At 39.7% G+C, this 21,387-nt stretch overlaps 1 protein-coding gene across 6 annotated transcripts in view; it reads right to left on the reverse strand.

The window, feature by feature from the left end:
- Positions 1-21,387, reverse strand: part of LOC127388498 (protein FAM169B-like) — a 40,799-nt gene that overhangs the window by 19,145 nt on the left and 267 nt on the right. For 3 of the 6 annotated variants that reach the window (XM_051628045.1, XM_051628050.1, XM_051628049.1), the window contains exons 1-4: positions 17,267-17,293; positions 14,725-14,783; positions 5,108-5,241; positions 2,244-2,343 (exon numbers count right to left, since the gene is read on the reverse strand). In XM_051628045.1, the coding sequence (XP_051484005.1) occupies positions 2,244-2,343; positions 5,108-5,241; positions 14,725-14,779 (289 nt within the window). In that variant the 5' untranslated portion in view covers positions 14,780-14,783; positions 17,267-17,293. Of the gene's footprint in view, positions 1-2,243; positions 2,344-5,107; positions 5,242-14,724; positions 14,784-17,266; positions 17,329-20,795; positions 20,840-21,217; positions 21,306-21,387 lie in introns of those variants that run through there. The other 3 variants (XM_051628046.1, XM_051628048.1, XM_051628047.1) reach the window with 3 other exon arrangements.

A 21,387-nucleotide genomic window follows, 5' to 3' on the forward strand; every position in this document is an offset into this window, starting at 1 on the left:
TCAGTCAAATTTGGTGTCTTTAGGAAGGCTGGCCACATGTTTAATAGCACATAAAATCCAGAAACTAAGAACTTCAGGCAAAATCCTTTAAATCACACTTTTAAAAGGAAATATTAAGAGCCAGATGATGCAGAACTTATATAACTAGACTTACTGATCTCTGTGAGACTTTTTCTGTGACTGTGGACTGGTGACTTAAGCTGAAGTTTTGCAAGGGGATCACCATAGTCAGTCAGTCTGCTGTTTATAATGTAATAAGGTGTTTATTATGCTAGGTTTAAGCTTTTAATGTAGATAGCTATCATATAATTTAGGCTCCAATGTGGACTGGTTTGCCTCGTTCCTGTGGGAAATAATTTTTTCCTTGTATACATGAAGCCCATTAATAATTGTTATTCCTAATACTATTAGATCATTTAACTGAAGATTTGTGCTAAATGCACTGCTTTCACATGCATTTATTTAATAATTCTTCACTTTTGCATTGTAGTTGTTACAGATCCCCCTTGCTCTTGTGCAGCCTAATCTAACTTAATTATGTTTTTGACTACATTCCTTTGAATATGAGTCAGGAGGTGTGCAAAACTGCACCTTTAGAGCAAGCTTGGCCTTCAGTGTACATACTTCTCTCCTTTATCACGCCAGTGCCCCTCTCTCTTCAGAATAACGTTAGTGGAATATATAAATTAATGTCAGGAAAGTAATTCTAAATCAATAGTTTTAGAGGGACCAGAAAGTCCTTTGACTACACTTGTAACTTGGAAAGATCCCCTACCTCCAACCATGTGAATCACAGCCCATTAGCAAACATCCAACTGAAATTGTAGGTAAAAGGAGCTGGAAAACTTTGCAGAGTTCATGTCTAGCCACAGATTATTTTCATCTGGTTTTTGTTCTTATGAACAAATTTTGTGGTTACAGGGTTTGGACTGAACAATGAACACTTAGTTGCACTAATAGTACCTGTTCTAGGAGTGTAAGATCATTACTTGACACACTGTAGAAATGAACACAGAGTGCTAATCTTCTCTGCCTTGCCTTTGTTGTATTATTAAGAATACTGGTTAATAAGTCCTCCAGACATAATTTACAGCTTACCCTTAAAAAAACAAAAACCAGTATGTTTTTAATGAAAGAAGTCATTAGTTTGCTGCCACATTTGGAAGCTGAAAATTTAAGAGTTTTCATTTGTTCTGTATTCCCTAAGTGATACACTGGGTCTATGCACAGGTTCCTCTCTTTGTTATAGATCTTCAAAAAATTATATCACCCATTGCCTCATGACAGCTCCAACACTCCTGGTTTCATGCAGGTGGGTCACAACCTAGGTCTTTGGTACTATGCAGCTTGAAGTCAAGTATCCTGTTAATGACAGTGGTACCAAGTGGTGCTACTTATTTTACATTTGCATTTTTTCACATACCATAGTTAAAGACACTTGCCTAAGAGAGTAAGTACGAAGAAATCAGGCTGTGTCTGAAGATACTGCAATCCTGATACAAGGAGGATAAAACTTAGATACAATTACTGATTAAATCTTAATAACCTGTTGATACTCTAAGCAGTGACTCATGAAACAAACACAGCACATGCAGACTTCTACTGCCTGTAACAGAATTGTAGTGCATCCCTGTCAGGCTGACACATGGCTGTAATAGGAAAACACCAGCATTACTAGCAATAAGGAAAGCAAAGCTTGTAGAGTTTAAAGGGTATCCTGGGAGAAATGCCAAATAAAATAGATTTAACTTAACTCCTGAGCATGGTCTCACTCCAAATTCACCCCTCACACACACCAGTACTGGAAATAGGAGGCAATTAAACCTAGGACTAAAGAAGCTATAATAAAGTAAAAATAATATTAATAAGAATCAGTAAGAACAATTTCACATATATATTTGCTCTACTTTAAGAATTTCAGAATTCTGTCCAAATGATAATGCATTAAATTTCACATCATCCTAAGTCTGAAAAATATTACCCCCACTGAACACACTAAGAAAAAGTAACAGATTTACCCAAGGTGATTTTTCAGCAGAGCTATACAGAGAATTTAAAAGCCCTGATTGTCAAACTTCCCTTCTAATCAGTAGCCCACCAAAACAAATCCCTGACAGGTAAACTGAATCCACTTCATATTCAAAGCAAACCTCAAAATATTTAAATATATAAACCAGCAGACCATCTTTAAAGTAAAGCAAGTACAACTACTAAAATTGCAAAATATTTTGACCAATTCTAACCTGTCTCTTTATCCTTTGGATCAGTTAACAGCAACATTTTGGAAGTAGGATTATTTCGGTAGAGAGGGACAAAACACACACAGGAATCTTCAAGTTTAACCTAAAAAACAAACAAGCCCTGTAGCTGTTGGTACTGCAAAGCTCCTGAGAAATATTTCATGTATTAGATGCACTTATGCTATGTTTTACTAACATGCATGGGATAAGCTTAAAAAAACATCCTTTAAATCCTGAATTTCAAGGCACTGAAACATACATAATATTCAAATATAATTAATAAGTAATGTTAATTTAAAGAAATCAAAGGTAGTGAAGATCTTAATGCCAACTTACTACAATTACAGTACATAACCTGACTTTGAACACTGTTACATGCAGACAAACGGTGTTACCAAAGACCAGACACATAAAATAAAAACAAATACAACTTGCACTTCTTCCAGCATCGTCCAGCTGAGTGCTTGTGGTGTTTTGCAAACAATGAATTAAGCCTTAGGGTACAGGGAGTATCAAAGCATTAGGGCAGTGCCTAGGCAGTTTATCTGTGAGGCACTGGGCGGGTAGATAATTGGCACAAGGTGGTTATGTTGCAGGCAAAGCCAAAATCAAAACGCAGCTCTCAAGAGCTCAGTCTTAGACTAAACTTTTAAATGATGTGACACATAAACACAAAATTACTATGCTCAAACAGCTCTATATGCATAGAGATGACGATTTCCATATGAATATTGCAAATGCTCTCATGTAAGTTTAGGTACAGGCAAAGAGCATGCATAATTTAGCACAGTATGTACTGTACTTTCAAAAATCTGGTCCATTGTGTATGTGTGGGTGTGCCTCTCTCTCTAATTGCACCCATTTGTCAGTTTGCTCTGAAACTCAAGTCAGTCCTGTAATACATTTAATATTTCTTGGTGCACGGAAGGAGTAGTATGAATATGGATTATTCAAGATAACAACTTTAAGCTGAAACTAGTGTTCACTAGTTTATGACTGCCAGAATCCTGGCATCATCTGTGCAAACACTGGACTCCAGGAAAAAAAAAGAAAACTGCCTGAAATCTGTATTCATAAGCTTCCTGAAATCTCAGTGTGTTCTGGGGATTCAGTTGTTCTTTGCATGCTTCAAATATAACAGCACCAATGCCATGATGGCACTTGGGAACACCACTGTAATGAAAAGGTCAGTACTATAGGCTATGCTATGGTTGTTATTTTGTTTTATAAGGTGACATGCATGTTCACAGGTGCTAAGAACATCAGCAAGAGCCAAGCATAGCTCTCCACGTGCGGACACTGCCAACACGCTTCCCTCCTGGCTTGCAATAATCCTTGCTATTTGTGTCCTGAATGCTTGACCAAAGACCATGACATACCAAAAAGAAGTTCTGTGACCCGAGCAAGTGGGCTGACAGCAACTTAACACTTGCTAAATCATTATTCATGGTTGCCAGTCCTAAAAACCTGCTTTGATTCAGATGCACAGATCAAAAAAACCAACCCTGGTTACTGCAGCTGTTACTCAAACACCAAAATCCTCATCCTTCAGGTTTTAGGTATATAATAGAGATTGTTAGCTCTGATATTCACTGGGAATGGGAACTTTACCTTATTGCATTTAATTTATTTTTAATTACAAAATATCAACATTCTTTGAACTATTTATTATGTAGTTTAAGGAAAATAACAATCTAGTGAGAACATGACCATTACTTATGCCCTTGACTAGCTGTCTGAGTGCAGATTAGATTAGACCTGAATTAAATGAATGCAAAAAGAAATGTGTTGCTATGAGACTCAAATCAGTCATGTGATATATTTAAGGTCTGATGACAAGCCACAAAATTGAGACAGTTCTGAATCAAAAGCCAGAAGTCCATCTTCTGCCTAGCTACTGCAGGAATACACACAGCACTGCTTGGGATGCCCTCCCTTCTAATGGAACAGCAAATGAGCCTCTAAAAGTACAGCCAGGCATGAAAGGCTGAGGTAAGAGCACAGAAGCCCTAAACTGAGGGATCTTCGCATTTTCAGGTTTGTTTGTATTTAACCCTACATGGTCCACTAGAGGGCATTAAAAGAGTATATAAAGCTAGTTACATTCATGGTTCAAAGAGGAAGCTACCCACCTGAAACAGCATTTTTCTGGAAAATACTGCATATTAATTTCCTAAATGATAGAAAAGCCATCATATTCCAAGTATTTATTCCAACTAAACCACTTACTGGTTTGATAGTACAATAACAGTTTGCCCAACACAGCTTTTATAAACTATAAAATGGCCAGAATGCAAGGTTTCATTGGTTGTCTGAAGTCAGATTTTTTAATAGGCCTGCTCAGTCACCTCCAATGTGTTCCCTCCAGGTGGCTCAAGAATGGACGCTAAAGTATTGGCACCTACAGTATTTATACCATCTATCAATCACATCTGATCAGAATTCCTTTGGGAGAACCCATACTCAAAATTATCAATGTAAGTATTGGAAAGAATGGAGACAACATAGACTGCATCACACCACCTGTGTAAACTGCACAGTAGAGGCAGAAGAGAGCTGTGCTGTGGTATAAATATTGATAAAATTAACTTTTTGTTCACTCCTATAAGGAGGCAGGTCAAGATGCAAAGGTTCAGCTGAGTACATCAAATTCTCATCCACCCTCAGAGGGTTTTAGAGCTGCAGTTTAAGCTTATCTCTCATTTGCAGCATGCAAACTATTTGAAATAATGCAGAATTTGCTGATTTTAAGAGATTTGTATTCCAGCCACACCAGTTTACCCCTATTCATTGACAGACTATGAGCACAACCAACAAACTAGCTTGCAACTACCTAACTTGCAGTATGAAAAATATCAGCCTAATACCTCTTCTCGTCCAGGGATCGAAAAAACATCAGGAGTGGATGATGATTTCCTCAAGAGCTTTTCATAGTATGTTTCAGCATCTACTTGCAGAACCTCTGGATCTCCTACTAACGTATCTACCAAGTAAAGGTGACCTGTAGTTAAAATAAAACACAAGATATTTTTACTTTTTAAATTAACTAAGAAGCATGAGTTTTAAAATGTCCGTTTCCCCAGCAGCTGCTTGTTGTTTCTGGATCCTTATGTTCCCATTAGAGCCTGTTGTACAATTCTACTCTAAAACAGCAAGGCTCATAAAACCCTAGCTATATGTTATTTACCTCCTGACATGCAATTTTACAAACTAGAACCATTACAACATCAAATCACATTTGCCTCACTTGAATTCAACAAGCACAATATCAAATTTCTCTAGGTGTAAGTAAACTACTTTGAAGCTGGAAGAGCAAAAAAACTTCTTCAAAACACAGCCTGAGTTTTACTACTGTTTAAAAATATAACAGGAGAATTTCAAAAATTCCACTCTTTCTTGGAAGACTGCCCCTTTGTGGGGCAGCCCATGATCCGTTGCATATAATTAGTTTTCTCCTTCTCTTTTTCAGTAACTTCATTTGGGTACCTCCATATCAATGAAATAATTTTAAAAAAATAATTAAAATAGTTTCCTATATTAGGTAATAACATACCTAAATATAGGAATTTCCAAAATAGTAACCATAATCTTTTATGCAACATATTTTTTAACCTATGTGACTCAATGCTGAAGGGTATTCATGTGAGATATTTGTTAATTGCATGCAAAAAAAATTTGTGTGCATCTGATAGACCTGTCATTTAAATGCAACATCAAACCCAGTATTTGTGAGAAACCAAGCAACTTCTTGATATAACAAACCAGACTGATTAGTGGCTTATCACCAGCTCACAATAAAGAACATCAGAAGAAACAGGTTAGCAGTGCAAATGGTATCCTGCCAGTCTTCTACCATAGGAAGGAAACAGTTTCAACTCAAGGGGCTTTCTATCAAGAAGCTACACCTGCAACTCTTGTAAGCCCCAAACTAAGGACAAAATCATCTACCACACTGCTATTTAGTTGGAATCTTAGCTCGGAATCCTCTGTTTTTAATTATGGTTTGCTCTTAAATGGCAGCTCCTGTGACCCAAGTTTAATGTGAAGTAACTGCAGACAGTAAGTGCAAAGTAAAGGGCTGAGACAATCAACAGTCTTAAAAGGGCTATTGCAAGAACTGCCTGTATTGAGATTCAAAAACTATTAATCATAAAAGTGCCTCATTGAAAATTATACCTTTCCATGTAAAAGTAGGAGCATGGGATTTGCAGTACCAGGTCAGACTATTGACCCACAGTCCCACCATCCTCCTGGCAGTGATAGCATCTGATTCCTCAGCACAAGGATAAGAAACTACAACTGATAATTCACCACCACTCAGAACTGCTTAAAATGCCTTTAACACTATTTTCCTGCCCTGTGCAGGCAATCAGCTTACATCCAGAGACTTGACAGCAAAGCTATGTACTCAGAATTCTGAACAGAAGCTACTCTGTAAATGGTTTTCAGAGTATGTTTGTATGTGACAAAATGGGAGAGAAAGCAGCACTGCAACGCTGGCAAGTTGAGTCACATTATAAAATCCCAGCCAGCACTTTGCAGTGGCAGTTTTCTCCTGCAGCAGCCTTCCCCAGTGACTATGTAACACCACCAAGCAAAGAAGCCATATAAGGGAAAGAAATTAAAGATTATTATTTAAAACTTTAGTAATTTACTGAAGCAAATTTACTAGTAAACTAGTTATTTGAAAAAGAGCAGCATGTAGGTTAGCACAAAGAAAAATACTGGCCATACTAATAAATACTATCATGAGATGCTACTTTAAAAGGCTACATTTTGCCATTGTTAAGCCAAAGCAACTTAATAAGCACAGTCATGTTTTCTCCTCACTGAAAAAAACAACTAGTACCTTCAAAGTTACACTGACTTTCAGGTACAAAACATGCTTGTATTCTAAGGTAATAGAGACCATTTGAAGGAAGAAATAATGTCATAAATTAAAAAAACAAGGCATTAGAGAAAATTCTGATCAACTTTTAATACAGGTTTCCAGGAAGCCATATTTTTCTAAAAAAGTTTTTAGACTTCCAGTTAACTTGTCTTTCCTGTCTAATACTCTGAAAATGCCCAAGCGAGTTAGGAGCATATATTCCAATAAAAGACAACAAATCTATCTCAGCTTCTGTATATGGGGGGGGATGGGGGAGGACGGAGGAGAGTGACAGTGAAGTTGCTTTAAAGACAATACAGAGCAAAAGTCTAACTTTAGGTGCCCTGGAGTGTCCTCAAAATGTCAGTTGTGCTAAGGCTGGCTTTTGTGACCATGCCCCCAAAGCTTGCACACAAATGCACACACCACTAATACTGTTCAGCTGCCATATGCAGAAGAAAAATCTCTAGTTTGATTTTTTTTTGTTTACATTAACTAATGTGTTTCCCAGTTTTCCCCAGTGCAAAGTGAAGAAGTTATATTTGCCTCCCTGTGTATCCCCTTTTATGCTTTTTTTTTGTATACAGAAACAAAACCTCAACAAAGTAATAACTACTGTTATTAGGCGTTTGACTACAACGATTATTGCTGGTTAACGAGATGCCACAAAGGTTCCAAACCAACTGCAAAAATTGTTAACTTGCTTCAAAAGAAAAGCAGCACTAGTCTCCCGCCAGCACTTCAGTCTGAGGCCCCTATCAGCATCCTGGGACACCAACATTGCAAAGTTCCAAGGACAGCCTTCTAACCCCATTTGAATGACAGAATTTGATTCGAATTTCATCTTACCTAGTGGCAAGAAAAAAGCACATTGTGGCAGCCAATCTCCCTGACACCCAGCGAGCACTCCTTTCCAACAGGCGACGCGCACAAAGGGTTACCATCTGGGGGAGGGAGGGAGCAAGGAAGGGGGGGGGTGAAGGGGGGCAGGAGGGGCGAGTCATAAAAAGGGGGCCTCTCGCTGCAGCCACAGAGGAGGCACCATAAAACATAAGGAGAGTAAATTTAGAACGGGAGGCCTACTGCATTAGAGGGATCCCAGGCATTCAGAGTGAAGTGGCTGTCATGTTAAATAGCCAAAGCTGGTAAACAAGGTCAAGGCATCACCTGGGCAGGTTCTGGGCAGCAGTGGCAAGGAAGGGCTCACAGACAGGTACCAGACTTGGTCTCTTACAGGGCAACGGAGGAGGAAGTGTATGCAATTCCACTGAAAAAACCTCACCCAGAGATAAACAGCTGAGAAATGCATACACGCATATTTCCATTTCAAGCATTCAGAATAGATCTTAAGGCAAAAAATAACACTGCTTCTCCTCTCTTTTGTTTCCATGGAGCAGTCGGGGCCACATCCTCAAGCAAGGACGTATAAGTGCATCTTCTCTCACTCTAGTGATAAGTCATCAATTTGCCCTAAGAATCTGATTTTTAAAGTGAAAAGCTGCAGCTATACAAACAAGCAGGCACTGCCCACACAACTCTGCCATATTTATGAGATAGTTCCCTCCAGCACCTATAGGTACCTCAGCCTAAAACATCATGTAGCTCTGCCACTAAGACATAAACCAAGGCCCCTGTTTCAGTCCTGATCCCTAAACTCATCTTCTTCTAAACCCACTGTTATTCCACCTCTGATTTTCTCCAGAATAGAGAGCTGAATTTTATAGTGGTTTCATGAAGTGGACAGATTCCTCCTGGAGACGTAAAAGACAGACAAAATTCATTTCACTTGTGATCCAAAAAGATCACTGTATGGGAATCCAGATACGTCTGATTAATGTGCTTATGTTGTGCATCAGGTAGATAAATAACAAATGCAAAGACAGTATTACCTTAAACTAGAACTTAATGCTTGTAGATTGCAGACAGACCCCCATCATTACAGATTCTGCAAGAATTTCATTCTAGCAGTTCAAATAAGCAGGAAATATTTTTCCATGTGCAAAAGAATTTATTCTCAATAAAACAGAAAACACATGGTGCACACATTTGTATGTGAAACTCCACAAGTGAAACTACAGACTGTTGTAGTGCCTGAAGGTAAATTACATGCTTCAATCTAATCAGATATTCTGAAGATTCCTTTTGACGATCCTTCTAGATGTTCTGCAATGAAACCCTGTGCCACAACAGCAATCATTCAACTAGAATATAGATAATCACAGACTTATCTTAGCAATACAACACTACAGCAATTCAAATCACCATTACATCCCTTAAGTTTTGTATCACTAGACTACTCATTTTAGCATCTACGTAATAGTTTCACTATTTTGCCATTACCTAACCAATCAGTTACAAACCGGGACAATCAGTCTCTCTCTCTTTGTAAAGATGTTTTAAATACTAACAGAAGCTTCAAATCAGAATGTCCTGCCAATACGAACCCAATATACAATTTATTAAACAAGATATATTTGCTTTCACTGTCCAGAACTTTCTTCCATTCATGTGCAGCTTATTAATAATGTTTCCTTAAGCCAACGAAGTTGGTGATGGAGTTATTTCAGACTAGACACACCACTGGGTTAAGATGCATTGAAGTATTGCTGGTACTCCCAGGAAAGACTTACTTGTTGAAAAGCCCATTTCAGAGATTTGTAAGGGCAGCCAGATTGTAAAGCAAAATACATCAACCTCACAGTAGATGAAGCATGAAAAGTGGTATGTCTGAAGTGAATTAATCATTTATCCTACAACTACTTTTTCATGTTCTACAAACACAGAGAATGATACTACATGCATCCATTAGGAATTGCATGTTTACAGAAGAGCCATCAGTCACCACAGGATTTATATCTGGACTGTGCATCTTGGTACATTTGTGAAAATTTGTGCATAATTTTACATGTAAAAATATGAAAAAAAAACCCTCAAGTCTGATTTGTAGTGGTGCAGAAATAAGGCAGATTAAAATAGCATTTCTAACTTTAAAGCTTCATTATTTTTATTCAGTTTTGCTACTTCTAACACTTGAAATAGCAGTACTGGTTTTATTTATTGGCTTTATTTTCATGCCAATATATTTCACAACTTAAAAAAAGAAAAAAACTTCCGCAAGTTTTAAGTGTTTCTGCCAGTATTGTGAAGTTTTCTTGTCCAAATTATTTTATTATTATTTTTTTAATCAAAAAGACTTTGCAATATGAGACAAACGTGCACCAACACAAAATGAAAGTGTATCAATATTCAGGTGGAGTGCTCTTGTAATTAAATCAGGCAACTGAGACCAGAACTCCTAACATCTGTTCTTACCACAGGTGTGTTTTTGTGGCCCTCCAACAAATCACTTCATCTTCTGTCTCATTTCTTATCAGCTAAATGTATGTCTTATCTACCACTTCAAAAGGGTGCTCCCCTTATCACTGTCTCTGAAGTCACAACATAAAAGACAAAGAACTCATATAACATAAATTGTTCTCTGTTCTCCTGTGGACTGTCACTGCCACACTATGGCAGCACAACCATGGCAGTGTCCAGAATCTAAAAGTAACTTTTTTTCCTTTCTAAATTATGCACATAACAAAACTGCTTTCCATTACCTCTGTGTTAAACAGCAGTGCTTAACATCAATTCTTCTCCTTTCCTTCCAATGCATGTGGTTATCATCAACCATATTTGTTTTACTTTTCAAAGGAAGGAAGAGGTCTTTGGCAAGCTCCTGGGAATACACGCAGAACCTGACTCTCATATCCTGAATTGAATTGAGCAAGTACATGTTGAAACCCCAAGTTTCAGTGCAAGTGAAACTTCAGTATCACAACAATGTGTGGTGGCAATGGAGCAAATGGGCAAACACCATGGTGTGGCATCTGTCCAACATGGAAGGGCAGAGCTCTTAACCACAGGCTGTACATCATTAATGACAGCAACGTTCTTCCGCGCTGCATTGCTTTTCTCCACTACTAACAGACCAACCACTCCTGGAACATAACAGATGAGAAAAATGCATTGCCCTTACCAGGTTTCTATGTTCCAATCCAAAAATGCCATTTATACATTACTTACCACTCTATCACAATTCAAATAGCAAGAAAAGCTTCAGAAGACATACTAAATACAAATTTCTGTCTGTAAACAATATTCTGCTGTGGAACCAATAAATGAAGGCAAAAAGGAAATAAATAATCCTAATCCCATTCCCAGTTAAGAACCTGAGCAGATCCAAGTGAGGAGTTAAGTTGTGGCTATACATGACATTACTGCAAATTCTGCCACTCCACTCTAACCTGTAGTACTCCCATACTGAAAGTTCCAGCAAACAGGTTCCAACTACATCTATTTTTCTTCAGATGGATCTTTAGCAGTGTTACACTTACAAAAATAAAGAGACACCCAACTCACAGTACAGATACATTAAAATCTGTGCAAACAGGCTAGCCCCTGTCCTGTTATACACAGAACACACATCTGCACTGGCATGTTTTGCACAAAGTTCTAATCTAATATAATCGAAAAAAGCTGAGGTATTATGGCCCAGAAACAGACTTTATAAATAAAAATTGTAGCATACTGTTAAACCATGAAAGTGCTACCAGCTGTAACTATGACATATCAGGAATTCATACTTCTGCACATTTAACTCTCTTCTTCAGAGCTTAGATGTAAAAAATATGGAAGAAACTCACAGAATAACTCAGAGAAGATGTAGTCCTGAAGAAAAGGGACATTCAGAATTGTAACTAATTAAGGCTTTAAGGTTCATGCACATGTAAGAAAAAAAATCTAAATTTGTAGACTTAGTTGTCTACCTCCTAAACAAAATAAAATATACAAGAAATATACACAGGTTTTCCAAAATGACTGTGTCCATATCAGGGGCTTTTTCCAGCAGTTACGTCAGTGCTACATCTCATTTCATCAGTCCCACAGCCAAAACTGATATGCCAGCAGAAGTTCATAGTCCAGGCCTGACCTCCAATTACACTTTGACTTTTAAAATGTAAGCAAAGTAGAAATCGGAGGCCCCAAATGACACTGGAATATATCACTGAAGTATTTTCATTATTCAAAGAGGCTGATTCAAAAGGGAAATGACAGAAAAGATTCTATGAACAGCAGTAGAGCTTTTATGAATCGTAAGTTCAAATGCAGACAGTGGTAATTCAATCCTTTACAAAGATGGAAGACAGAAAGGAGGATGCATTGGTCAAACGTCATCCTGTAACTTAAGGGAAAAAAGAAGACAATATCTCCTACAGTGATAAACAAGAAATAGTGAAATGGCAGGAAATGACAACTGAGTTTGGCAAATGGTCTAGCATGAAGATGATTTCATCCCATGGGGAGAAGCCAAAGAGACTGACAGTTAGGGCACTTTCAGAAAACAGCCGCAGTTTAAGACCAAGGAGCATTGAACATTATTACTGAAACACCCACTGTCACAACCTGGCACCAGGGCTAGTATTTCAGTACTACACTGAATAAATTTCCTCTCACTGCCATCATCCAAAGCAGGTGTAGGAAACCCAAGGCCACACTACACACACCCCTTATCTTCATGTCACACAAATGACGGCAGAATGTGTGGCATCCCAGGAGCACCTGAGAGCTCTGGTTTGATATCAGAAAGAACAATGCTCCCAAAACAAAGCAGCGATAAAAATTTGAGACAACTGCCTAGATTTTCAGGGAGAACAGTCTCAGATACCACATCATTTGAGTTGCACATGCTTTACGTATCTGACAAATCTACTGCTCCCACCAGTAGAGTGCATAAGTCTGCCTAAGAAAGCCCAGCAGCAATTACTGGCAAGGAGCAATTTGTACAGCCAGAATAATCTCAAAATAAAGCAATTAAAGTGAGAAAAAAAAGGAAAGGAAAAAAAAAAAAAGAAAAAAAAAGTCCCTTCCCCTCAGTAATTTCCATTTTGCTAAATTTATTATGCAGCTGCAAATTAATACATCACCTGCACTAGCTATCACAAGCCTCTTAGCCTGTCTCAGAACTTGCTTTAATAAACAGCTGCAAGTAGTGGAGGAAATATGTAAACATCTCTCTCGTTTCTCTGTGCCATTGTGTCAGCTATTCTACATGTCTTTGAAGGTGCTCCAAAACCAGCATGGCCTTGCTTTTCCCTTTTTTTCATTTTGGGAGGAGGAAGAAGCAGAAAAGGAAGGACAGGCTGGTAACAGAGGGCTAACTCTGGGCTTGCTGTGCTCTTGACGGTAAGGCTGAGAGCGTTTAAATTCAGTTTACACAGGCTCTTCTGTAAGGACAAAAGAAACCACTGCTGGTGGTTAAAAATGCAAAAGGTTTTGATTGTAATGGCTTGACAATCAGCCAAAGATATGACTAGGGGGAAAAATACAGCAAGGCAGCTATGACCAGAATGGAAGAAACAAGGAAAAACACATGGCTTGACTTCAGAGCAGAAAATTGACTTAGGCTTTGCATAACTGACAGCATACCTCCAAGTTTGCCTGATCCACAGTCTGCCCAGAATGAGAACATGTAGTCTAAAAGCAGAGCCCATTAAAAGGCATAATGTTTCTAAACGGCATCTGTTACGTACTAATAAGCATTACTTAAAGGACACAGGCCTTAAATTGCTACCAAACGTGCACTTATCTGAAACTGCTGCAAGGCAATCTTACAAAAATGTCACATGACACCATGGGAATTTGACTAATATAAAATGTTTTTATTTAGTTTGGCTTGAAATCATTACACAGAAAAAAAATACGGAGGCACTTTCTGAGATTTTGAAACCGTGGAACTTCACAGGAATGAAACACTAGCAAGAATTACATCAGCAGAGCCATTTGCCATCTGTTGTCAGTAATACTATAAAGACCAGCCACCAGGCAGCAGTTTCAAAGGCTACAAAGACAACATTTTTAAGCATCCACAGACCTCCGGGTAACTGAGCAGGACACAGGTTACTTAGGATATGTGTGACCTGAGGGTCTGCAAATGAATTTGCAAAGACAACACACCAGAACTGTGAATTGCCACTCAAACTGTTTGGGAGTCTCTCAGTACACAAACCATTACACAACACAAAAAATACATACCAGCCTGTTCTGCATAGGTTCTTATACTCACAACCACAATGTCTGCACATCTCCCACTTGCAAATTTAAATAGGCTTGACTTTCTCTTGTGTTGTTTGTTTTCTCATACTTTCCCTCAAGTTAAGGAGTATATTCACTGCAATGCTATTAAGGAAAGGGACTCTGGTTGTTTACTGGGTTTGGGACCATATTTTTATTTTGAGGGGATTAGTTAGGACTTTGTTTCCTGTTTTCTCTCCTTCTAGACCATAACTACATATTTATGCTAAATAAACAAAGATTTCGGTAACTTGTCTTGCCTATGGCATGGAAAGTCAGGGGGTTGTGATAACCCTTACCTCTTAGATACACACACTCCTCAACCTGAGTCAAGTTCTACCTGTTCCATACACAAGATCTTATACTGAAGGAGTATGGCTGTTGATCCATCTCATCCTACAGCTTTGAGTAACTTTTCTAGATTTGGGGGCCACACGCACACATACATATATAACCTATACAGTACTTGAATTTTGTGGTTCCACCTTCCAGGCTGCTTACCTCCTGCCTGTAAACTGATTAACATGGAATTCATGGAGGGCAGGGATATTTCCATCTTCCTAGAGAGACAGATGGAATTTAAGGCTTCATTAGCATAATTGTTAAACTAGAACTACAGGTTTCTCATCTCAAGATCCAGAGTTGTATATACATTATTACTCATAGAATATCCTTCCAGCCTTACTATTAGATAGAAAACACATCCACATCTGATTTTCCAAGTGTTGTAAAATCAGAAAGAACCTGTGACACTGCTGACTTTAAAACACGAACCTCAAGTTTCAGGTCAACAGTTGGCTTGGTTCTCAACTGTAAGGCTTGCCTAGGACTTATGAAGGTGCTTACAAACCCGGAACTGTAAGCAATCTTGCCCTGTGAAAAACAGTTACAGGAACAGTCCTCAAGACCTAGTGGTAGCATCTCAGTTACAGCGACATAAACTGAAAAGCACTATTTGCACAAGAAGAGCTAATGGCTGACTCCAATCTCCTGCTAAAGTGTGCTGTATGCTCAAATTGTTATAAACACAGGTATATCCAGTAAACTAAGTAAGACAAAACTTGGACATTACCTAAAATCAGTGGCATCTGTCACGGAAGAGGAAGGGAGATGGAAGAACTACTCTAAGCATTCAAGAGTAATGAAAAAATGAGGGGAATAATGTACACATTAACTGAAGTGCCCAACAGTATTGCTTGGACATGAAAAAACAAACCTCATTCATCTAGGGATATTTTATTTTAAAATATCAGCAGAACTGAGAGTCTTCCAAAAAAACCAATAGCATTATTACAAATGTTTAACTTTCATAAGTGGCTGATAGGAGGGAAAAATAGAGCAATCTGACTATGGCGCATTTAGCCATGAGCAGCTAGAGGAACTAATGAACAACATCATTATTTTACTAGAGGGGATGAAGTAGGTGCTTTAGATAAATGGCAGCAACTTAAAATGTGTTTCAGAAGATAAATTCACCTTCTCTCCATTTACCTGCTAGCGTGACAAATTATGAAAGAAGATTATAAAAACAGAGGAGGAGGGAAAGCAGTGCAAAAGCTAACTGAGGTGATGCAATGGGCTCTTATCCAAACAAGTGCATGAACACGGATTCTTGGAAGTGCTCCTAGTCAAATATAAACCAGGAACACTACACACGCCAGACTCCCTTGGAAATCCATGGTGGAGCATGTGCAGAAGATCCACCTATCTTAAAAGCCGCTCCCTAACCAAGCATGAGGAGCACTGCCATTTGGGAGCTAACATGGTGTCTGTTTCCAAGAAGTGTATGTAGGTCCACCAGGTACAGAACGGCTGAGTTCCCTCCGCTGGCCTCTGCTGGGCAGAGCAGCTCTTTGGCTACTGTCAAAAATACCAGTAAAATAACTTCTGCTAAAAAGAGATGAGGGATGAGTGCCTTTTTTCCCCGAAAAACTCATCATTAGAGACCATATATATCTTGTTTCACAGTCAACTTAGGATCAACAAAGAAAGCTTTTACTGAATACTTTTTAAAGAAAGGGTAAGTACTATGCAGTAGAAAAAACCTCTTGTATCTAATCTCTACACCAAAATAATCCAAATAATTCTTTTTCTGTGGTCAAGAAGCAATGTGTTTACTGCTCCTTTTTGTCCGTGTTACACCGTGCTTCTTTTATTAAGCCACGTTTTTACTGTTTGGGTAAACACTTGCTGATGCTCTCAGAGATTTGATCTTAAAAACATAGTTTTACACAGTATTCAATCTGCTCTTTGGTAGTTCTCAAGTACTTAGCCATTTCAGTCCCAGATTCGTGCACCTGTGGTGAGACCTCTGAACAGTCACTGCAAACAGGTGTTTGCAGATGAGCCTTCCGCCAGCATCACCTGCTGAACCGAAGCTGAGAGAAAGCATCAGGCCAGACCCCCTCTCCTTCATTCAGGACAGGTCTGGACTACCCTTAAACCTGGAAAAGTTACCTGCAGGCCTAGGAAAACGGCAAAGAACCCTGCAGCAGCCTGCTCGGGTCGCCCCGTTGTGCAAGGGGGTGGGACCAGAAGCCCCCCTCAAGCGACGCTGTGAAGCGGGGCGCCGAGCGAGCGGCAACGCAGAGCCGGGGTTAGCCCGCTCATGACCACGGGCGACTCAGCCCGGCCGTTGTTTTGTTGAAAGACCCGATTGTTTGGGGGCGTTCTGGCCGGAAAGCCCGGCAGCAGGGCGGTGCGGAGCCCGCGGCTTCGGCCCTCACAGCAAGCGGCGGCCCCGGAGAGCCACACCACGCACCGCCACAGCCACAGCCTGGTACGGCCACAGCCACAGCCTGGCACCGCCACAGCCACAGCCTGGCACCGCCACAGCCACAGCCTGGCACCGCCACAGCCACAGCCTGGCACCGCCGTGCGGCCTCTGCGGCCGGCCCGGCCCTTGAGGGCGAGCGCAGGAGGGAGGCGAAGCACGAAGGGCCGCCGTGAGGAGGCGGCGCGAGGGGAGAGACTGGGCAGGGCGCGGGGAGAAGAAAGAAGCAGGCCGCGGGGCACCTCCCGAGCGCTCTCCTTCCCCTCTTACCAGCGGCGGCTTTTTCTCCTCCCTCGGCCTCCATCACTTCCTCCGGGGCGGGCTCTGGCCCCGGGGCCCGCCCCAGGCCGCGGTGCCGGGCGCGGGAACCGCCAGAGCCTTCCTTTGGAAGGCCGGGCATGGCGAGCCGGAGAGCGAACGCCCGTTCCCCTCAGCTCGCGCGGCAGAGGGAGGAGGTTTACAAGGGGAGGTTTTGGTCCGAAGTGACATTTTCACAGCGCTTTCCAGGCGTGTGCTGCAGGGGTCGTTCTCCGTGCGCAGGAGGCTGTTGGAAGGCCTGGGCGAGCAGCCTGCTGCTCCTCACAAACCGTGAAACTGGGGTGCGGAGATGAAAACAAACACGGAGTTGCCAACATTAGAAAGCAGGATCCAGGTGCGGACTCCTGGGAGCCTCCCCCGCCACGAGTCTATCGCTGCTTAGTTATTTCTAAAGCAGCATACACAAGTATCAAAGTAAACGATGTGAAACGTACACGAAAAAAAGCAGTACCACTGCACAAACTTATCTGTGTGCTTGGATCATTCTGGGACACTGCTGTGACCTGGAGACAAGGTTTCAAAACAGTGTCTTGAGTGCTTCACATTATCACCAACTCCAGCGCCTGTCAGCAGCGACCAGAAGCTCCCTAAGGTTGCTGCTCCTCCTTTGCAATGGTTTCAAACACATACTAAAGCCAACTTGTATCTTCTTTTCCTAACAGGACAAAGCAATCTCAGCTCTCAAAAAAGCAGCTGTCACACAACCACACCTAACAGCCCGTCAGAGAATTTCAGCAGTTGTGTGATCACCTGAAGCTTTGTACCTTCCACCTTCCCCGTGTCACGGTCAGCCCAGAGGTTTGGCTGTGCTGTGACCCAAGGCTGCGTTGATGCAGCACTGTTGAGTGACCTTGCCTGAGTTTTATGGAAAAACTTGTCCAGCTACGAGAAAAGTGCATGAGCTAAAGCCATGAAAGACAAGAAGGTAAGGTCACCAAAGCGTGGCATGGCAATTGTTAGCTTGTGAAAGATTCAAGAGAAAAGATACAAAAGAAAAACAGAAAATGTAAAGGTAACTCTGTAAAGCTGAGGATCAGCTCATACCAACAAATGGCAGAGACCAGCTCTCCCCCACTGTACGGGAAACTTACTGGGCAGCTAAAACTGATCAGTTTTCTTATCAGAAGCAGTAAGCATATTGCTGTTTAGCCTAGTAATCTGTTAGTCCTAGCTATCTATTTTGCATATTAGCTGATAAATAGTTACTTATATTGTGTGTATCCTGCTTACAGAGTCTCTGTGTGCACAGTAAATGACACCTGAACAAAAGCAACCCATTGATCGTGAACTGCATGCACTCCTGCTAAAGTACTTTCTCCTTCCATTCAACCACTATACACAATGGAAAATAAAATTTAAAAATATCTGTCCATACACAGCAGTTAGTTATTGCTAATACTGCAAGACAGCCAGAACTGAGATTATAGCAGCCACCCAACAGCTTGGCTACATTTATACAATTTCAATTTTTTCCATTATTGCTAAGCACCAGGTGTACATCAATGGTATCAGCTGCAGAAGAACTCATATAAATAACACAACAACATAAAATATATAACACTTTCTAGTAAAAAAGAAGGCAAGTGAAATTGCTGTTACATTTTTCCATTTACCATTTCTGTGGAGTTTGTTATAGAAGAGGCACTGGTCCACAGGGAACAGTGAGCTTTACACTGAAATGTTTATCTCCTCTCTTTTTGTGACATTGCATTCCATCTACTTAAAGACCAGCCTCAGTCTTGCCTGAGGATCATTTATTTTTATTAGAGTGGAAAAGAAATATAAAGTGTTAGATCCTGAAATTTCTGTTTAAATTCCCATTACAGTTTAATGTTAAATAGCATAACAGCTTGATTTCTCCCTCCTCTCATTAAATTTTGAGCAGCTGAGATAAAAATTGGAATATATTAAACACTTCCACTTAACAGTTTAAAACACTGGTCAGTGTCTGCCAATAACAAGAAATAAAAAATCTGTATATAAGTAATAATAAAAGAGATAAAAATTAAGAGCTGTTTCTAAATGAAGGGCCACCTTCAGGTCTTGTTACCATCAGTACTAAAAAGCTATCTGAGCAACGTTCTGGCAGTTCTGCCATGTGAACAGAATGCTCTTGCAGAAAATGTATTTTTCTCTTACTCAGAAGTTCAACTAATTTTTATATGTATCAGACAACTGCACAAAAATATTCAAGGTGATAACCAGGGCTTTCATAGTTGAGTTGCTCCCATTTCTTCTTTACCTCTAGATGAGTGCCATGCCAAATCACATTAGTTATAGCAAGAAGAAAAACAACCAGTGTTTAGCTGACTCAGCTGTGACTGTGACTTGCCTTCAAATACCCAGAGCTTGGTTTCTTAATTATGCAAGGGGAGTTTAATTCGCACAGACCTCAAATACCCAGTGACTTGGGTATCTACTGTTACGTGCACATATACACACAAGTGCTAAAATTAAAGCTACAATCATACTTTCACAAAAATTTCAGGAGTAGCTTCAATTTCAGCTGAAAAAGTGTTAGAGGAAAGAAAATATTTCATTTCTGAATAAAATTCTAAGTAGAACTAATAGGCTTGTATCTACACTCTGCCAGAATATCTAATAAAATACCTAGTATTTTATGGCATTCAAGCAATACCCTTTATATACATATATATATAAAACAGCTATAATGCCCCAAAACACATTATTCCTCATACAGGAAATTAACTATAGACCTTAAATCTTGGTTTATTCTTTGCATGCGCTTTGTTCATTAGACCACCGTGTACTTAGATGATAATATCTACCAAAAAAGCACAATCAGAAATAACTTAGAGAACACTGCTGTGTCATTGTCCTGTTCAGTATCATAAGAATAATTTTACTAACTGGTCACACAGAAAAATTAATTTATAAAAATCTTAATTGACATAGGAGAATGAAAAACTGTGGAATTTTATAGGTAATTCACTGATGTCAGAGGCAGATTTTGCCTTATTTAAAGCTGCAAAGAGTTCTGTGTTTTCTGCATAAGCTGCTTCTCCAGCCTCAGCAGCTAGCAAAAGTTAGTTCTGCAAGTTTTATTAGGGACTTGGATGGTGGAATCAGGGTCTTTTTATTTAAGAAGAATCCACAAATTTCTTAGTCTCAGCACAGAAGGATTTAAATGAGACATATCTCACAGCTTCAAACCACCCAATCCAAGAGGTTTCTTCAGAGATTATATTTTTTTCTTAAGGTCTTAAAATTACCATCTCTCTTGAGATTATATAGTGGCTTTCTATTCTTAGCATATTTATCTGTCTCATGCACACACATACACTTCCTCCTCAAAACAAGACCCAGCAAAACCCTCTGCCCACAGTTACAATTCCCAAGAGAACTTTCATATGCTTTTGTTTTGGGCAGTGACAATGTGCATATGTTTTGATTTCAGCCCCCTCCCCCCATTGGTTCTCATGCTTCAGTTTAATGAAGACAGACCAGCTATTAAACTCACCAGTTTCAGCAAGCATTAACCCAGCTTCTAGAGTTCCTTTGACCCTGCAAGATGAAGTGAGATGTTTTTTTCACATGTTGCCTATTCAAGGATATTAGTGAGTAAATCATGTTTTGGTTTAGCAAATACATTTTCCTATTGGTGTTTGGTCTTAAAAGTGTAAGGTGGTTGGATTCCTATAAAGTGCATATGATAAAGATCAAGATTAGTAAATTAGGTAACTGCTATGAAGAGGAACAGCAAAGTTACCCCTGAGTTTTTTTTTTTTAAGTCAGTAAGGAGAAGTCTAAAAGCAGTGGCAACATGATAGATATGTTTTTGTAGTTAAGTCATTCCTCATGATTAAAGTGAATTACAACTGTGCTAAATATAGACAAGCCACAGAGATAAAATAAAATTGATTCCATTAATTCTCTGCTTACTTGTACATAAACAGTTTTTTGATGAAAAAATCTCACTGGGTATTTTGCAAGAAGTTTCTTAAGCCTTTCCTGTCTTCCTAAATAGTCCTGCATGCCTGAAGAAAGGAAAAGAAGTTTGGGGCAGTCCCAGCCAGTTGACCAGTCAGTCAGAGTTCTATCTTTACTACAGA

Source organism: Apus apus, chromosome 10 (assembly GCF_020740795.1).
Source record: "Apus apus isolate bApuApu2 chromosome 10, bApuApu2.pri.cur, whole genome shotgun sequence".
Classification (NCBI taxonomy): Eukaryota; Metazoa; Chordata; class Aves; order Apodiformes; family Apodidae; genus Apus; species Apus apus.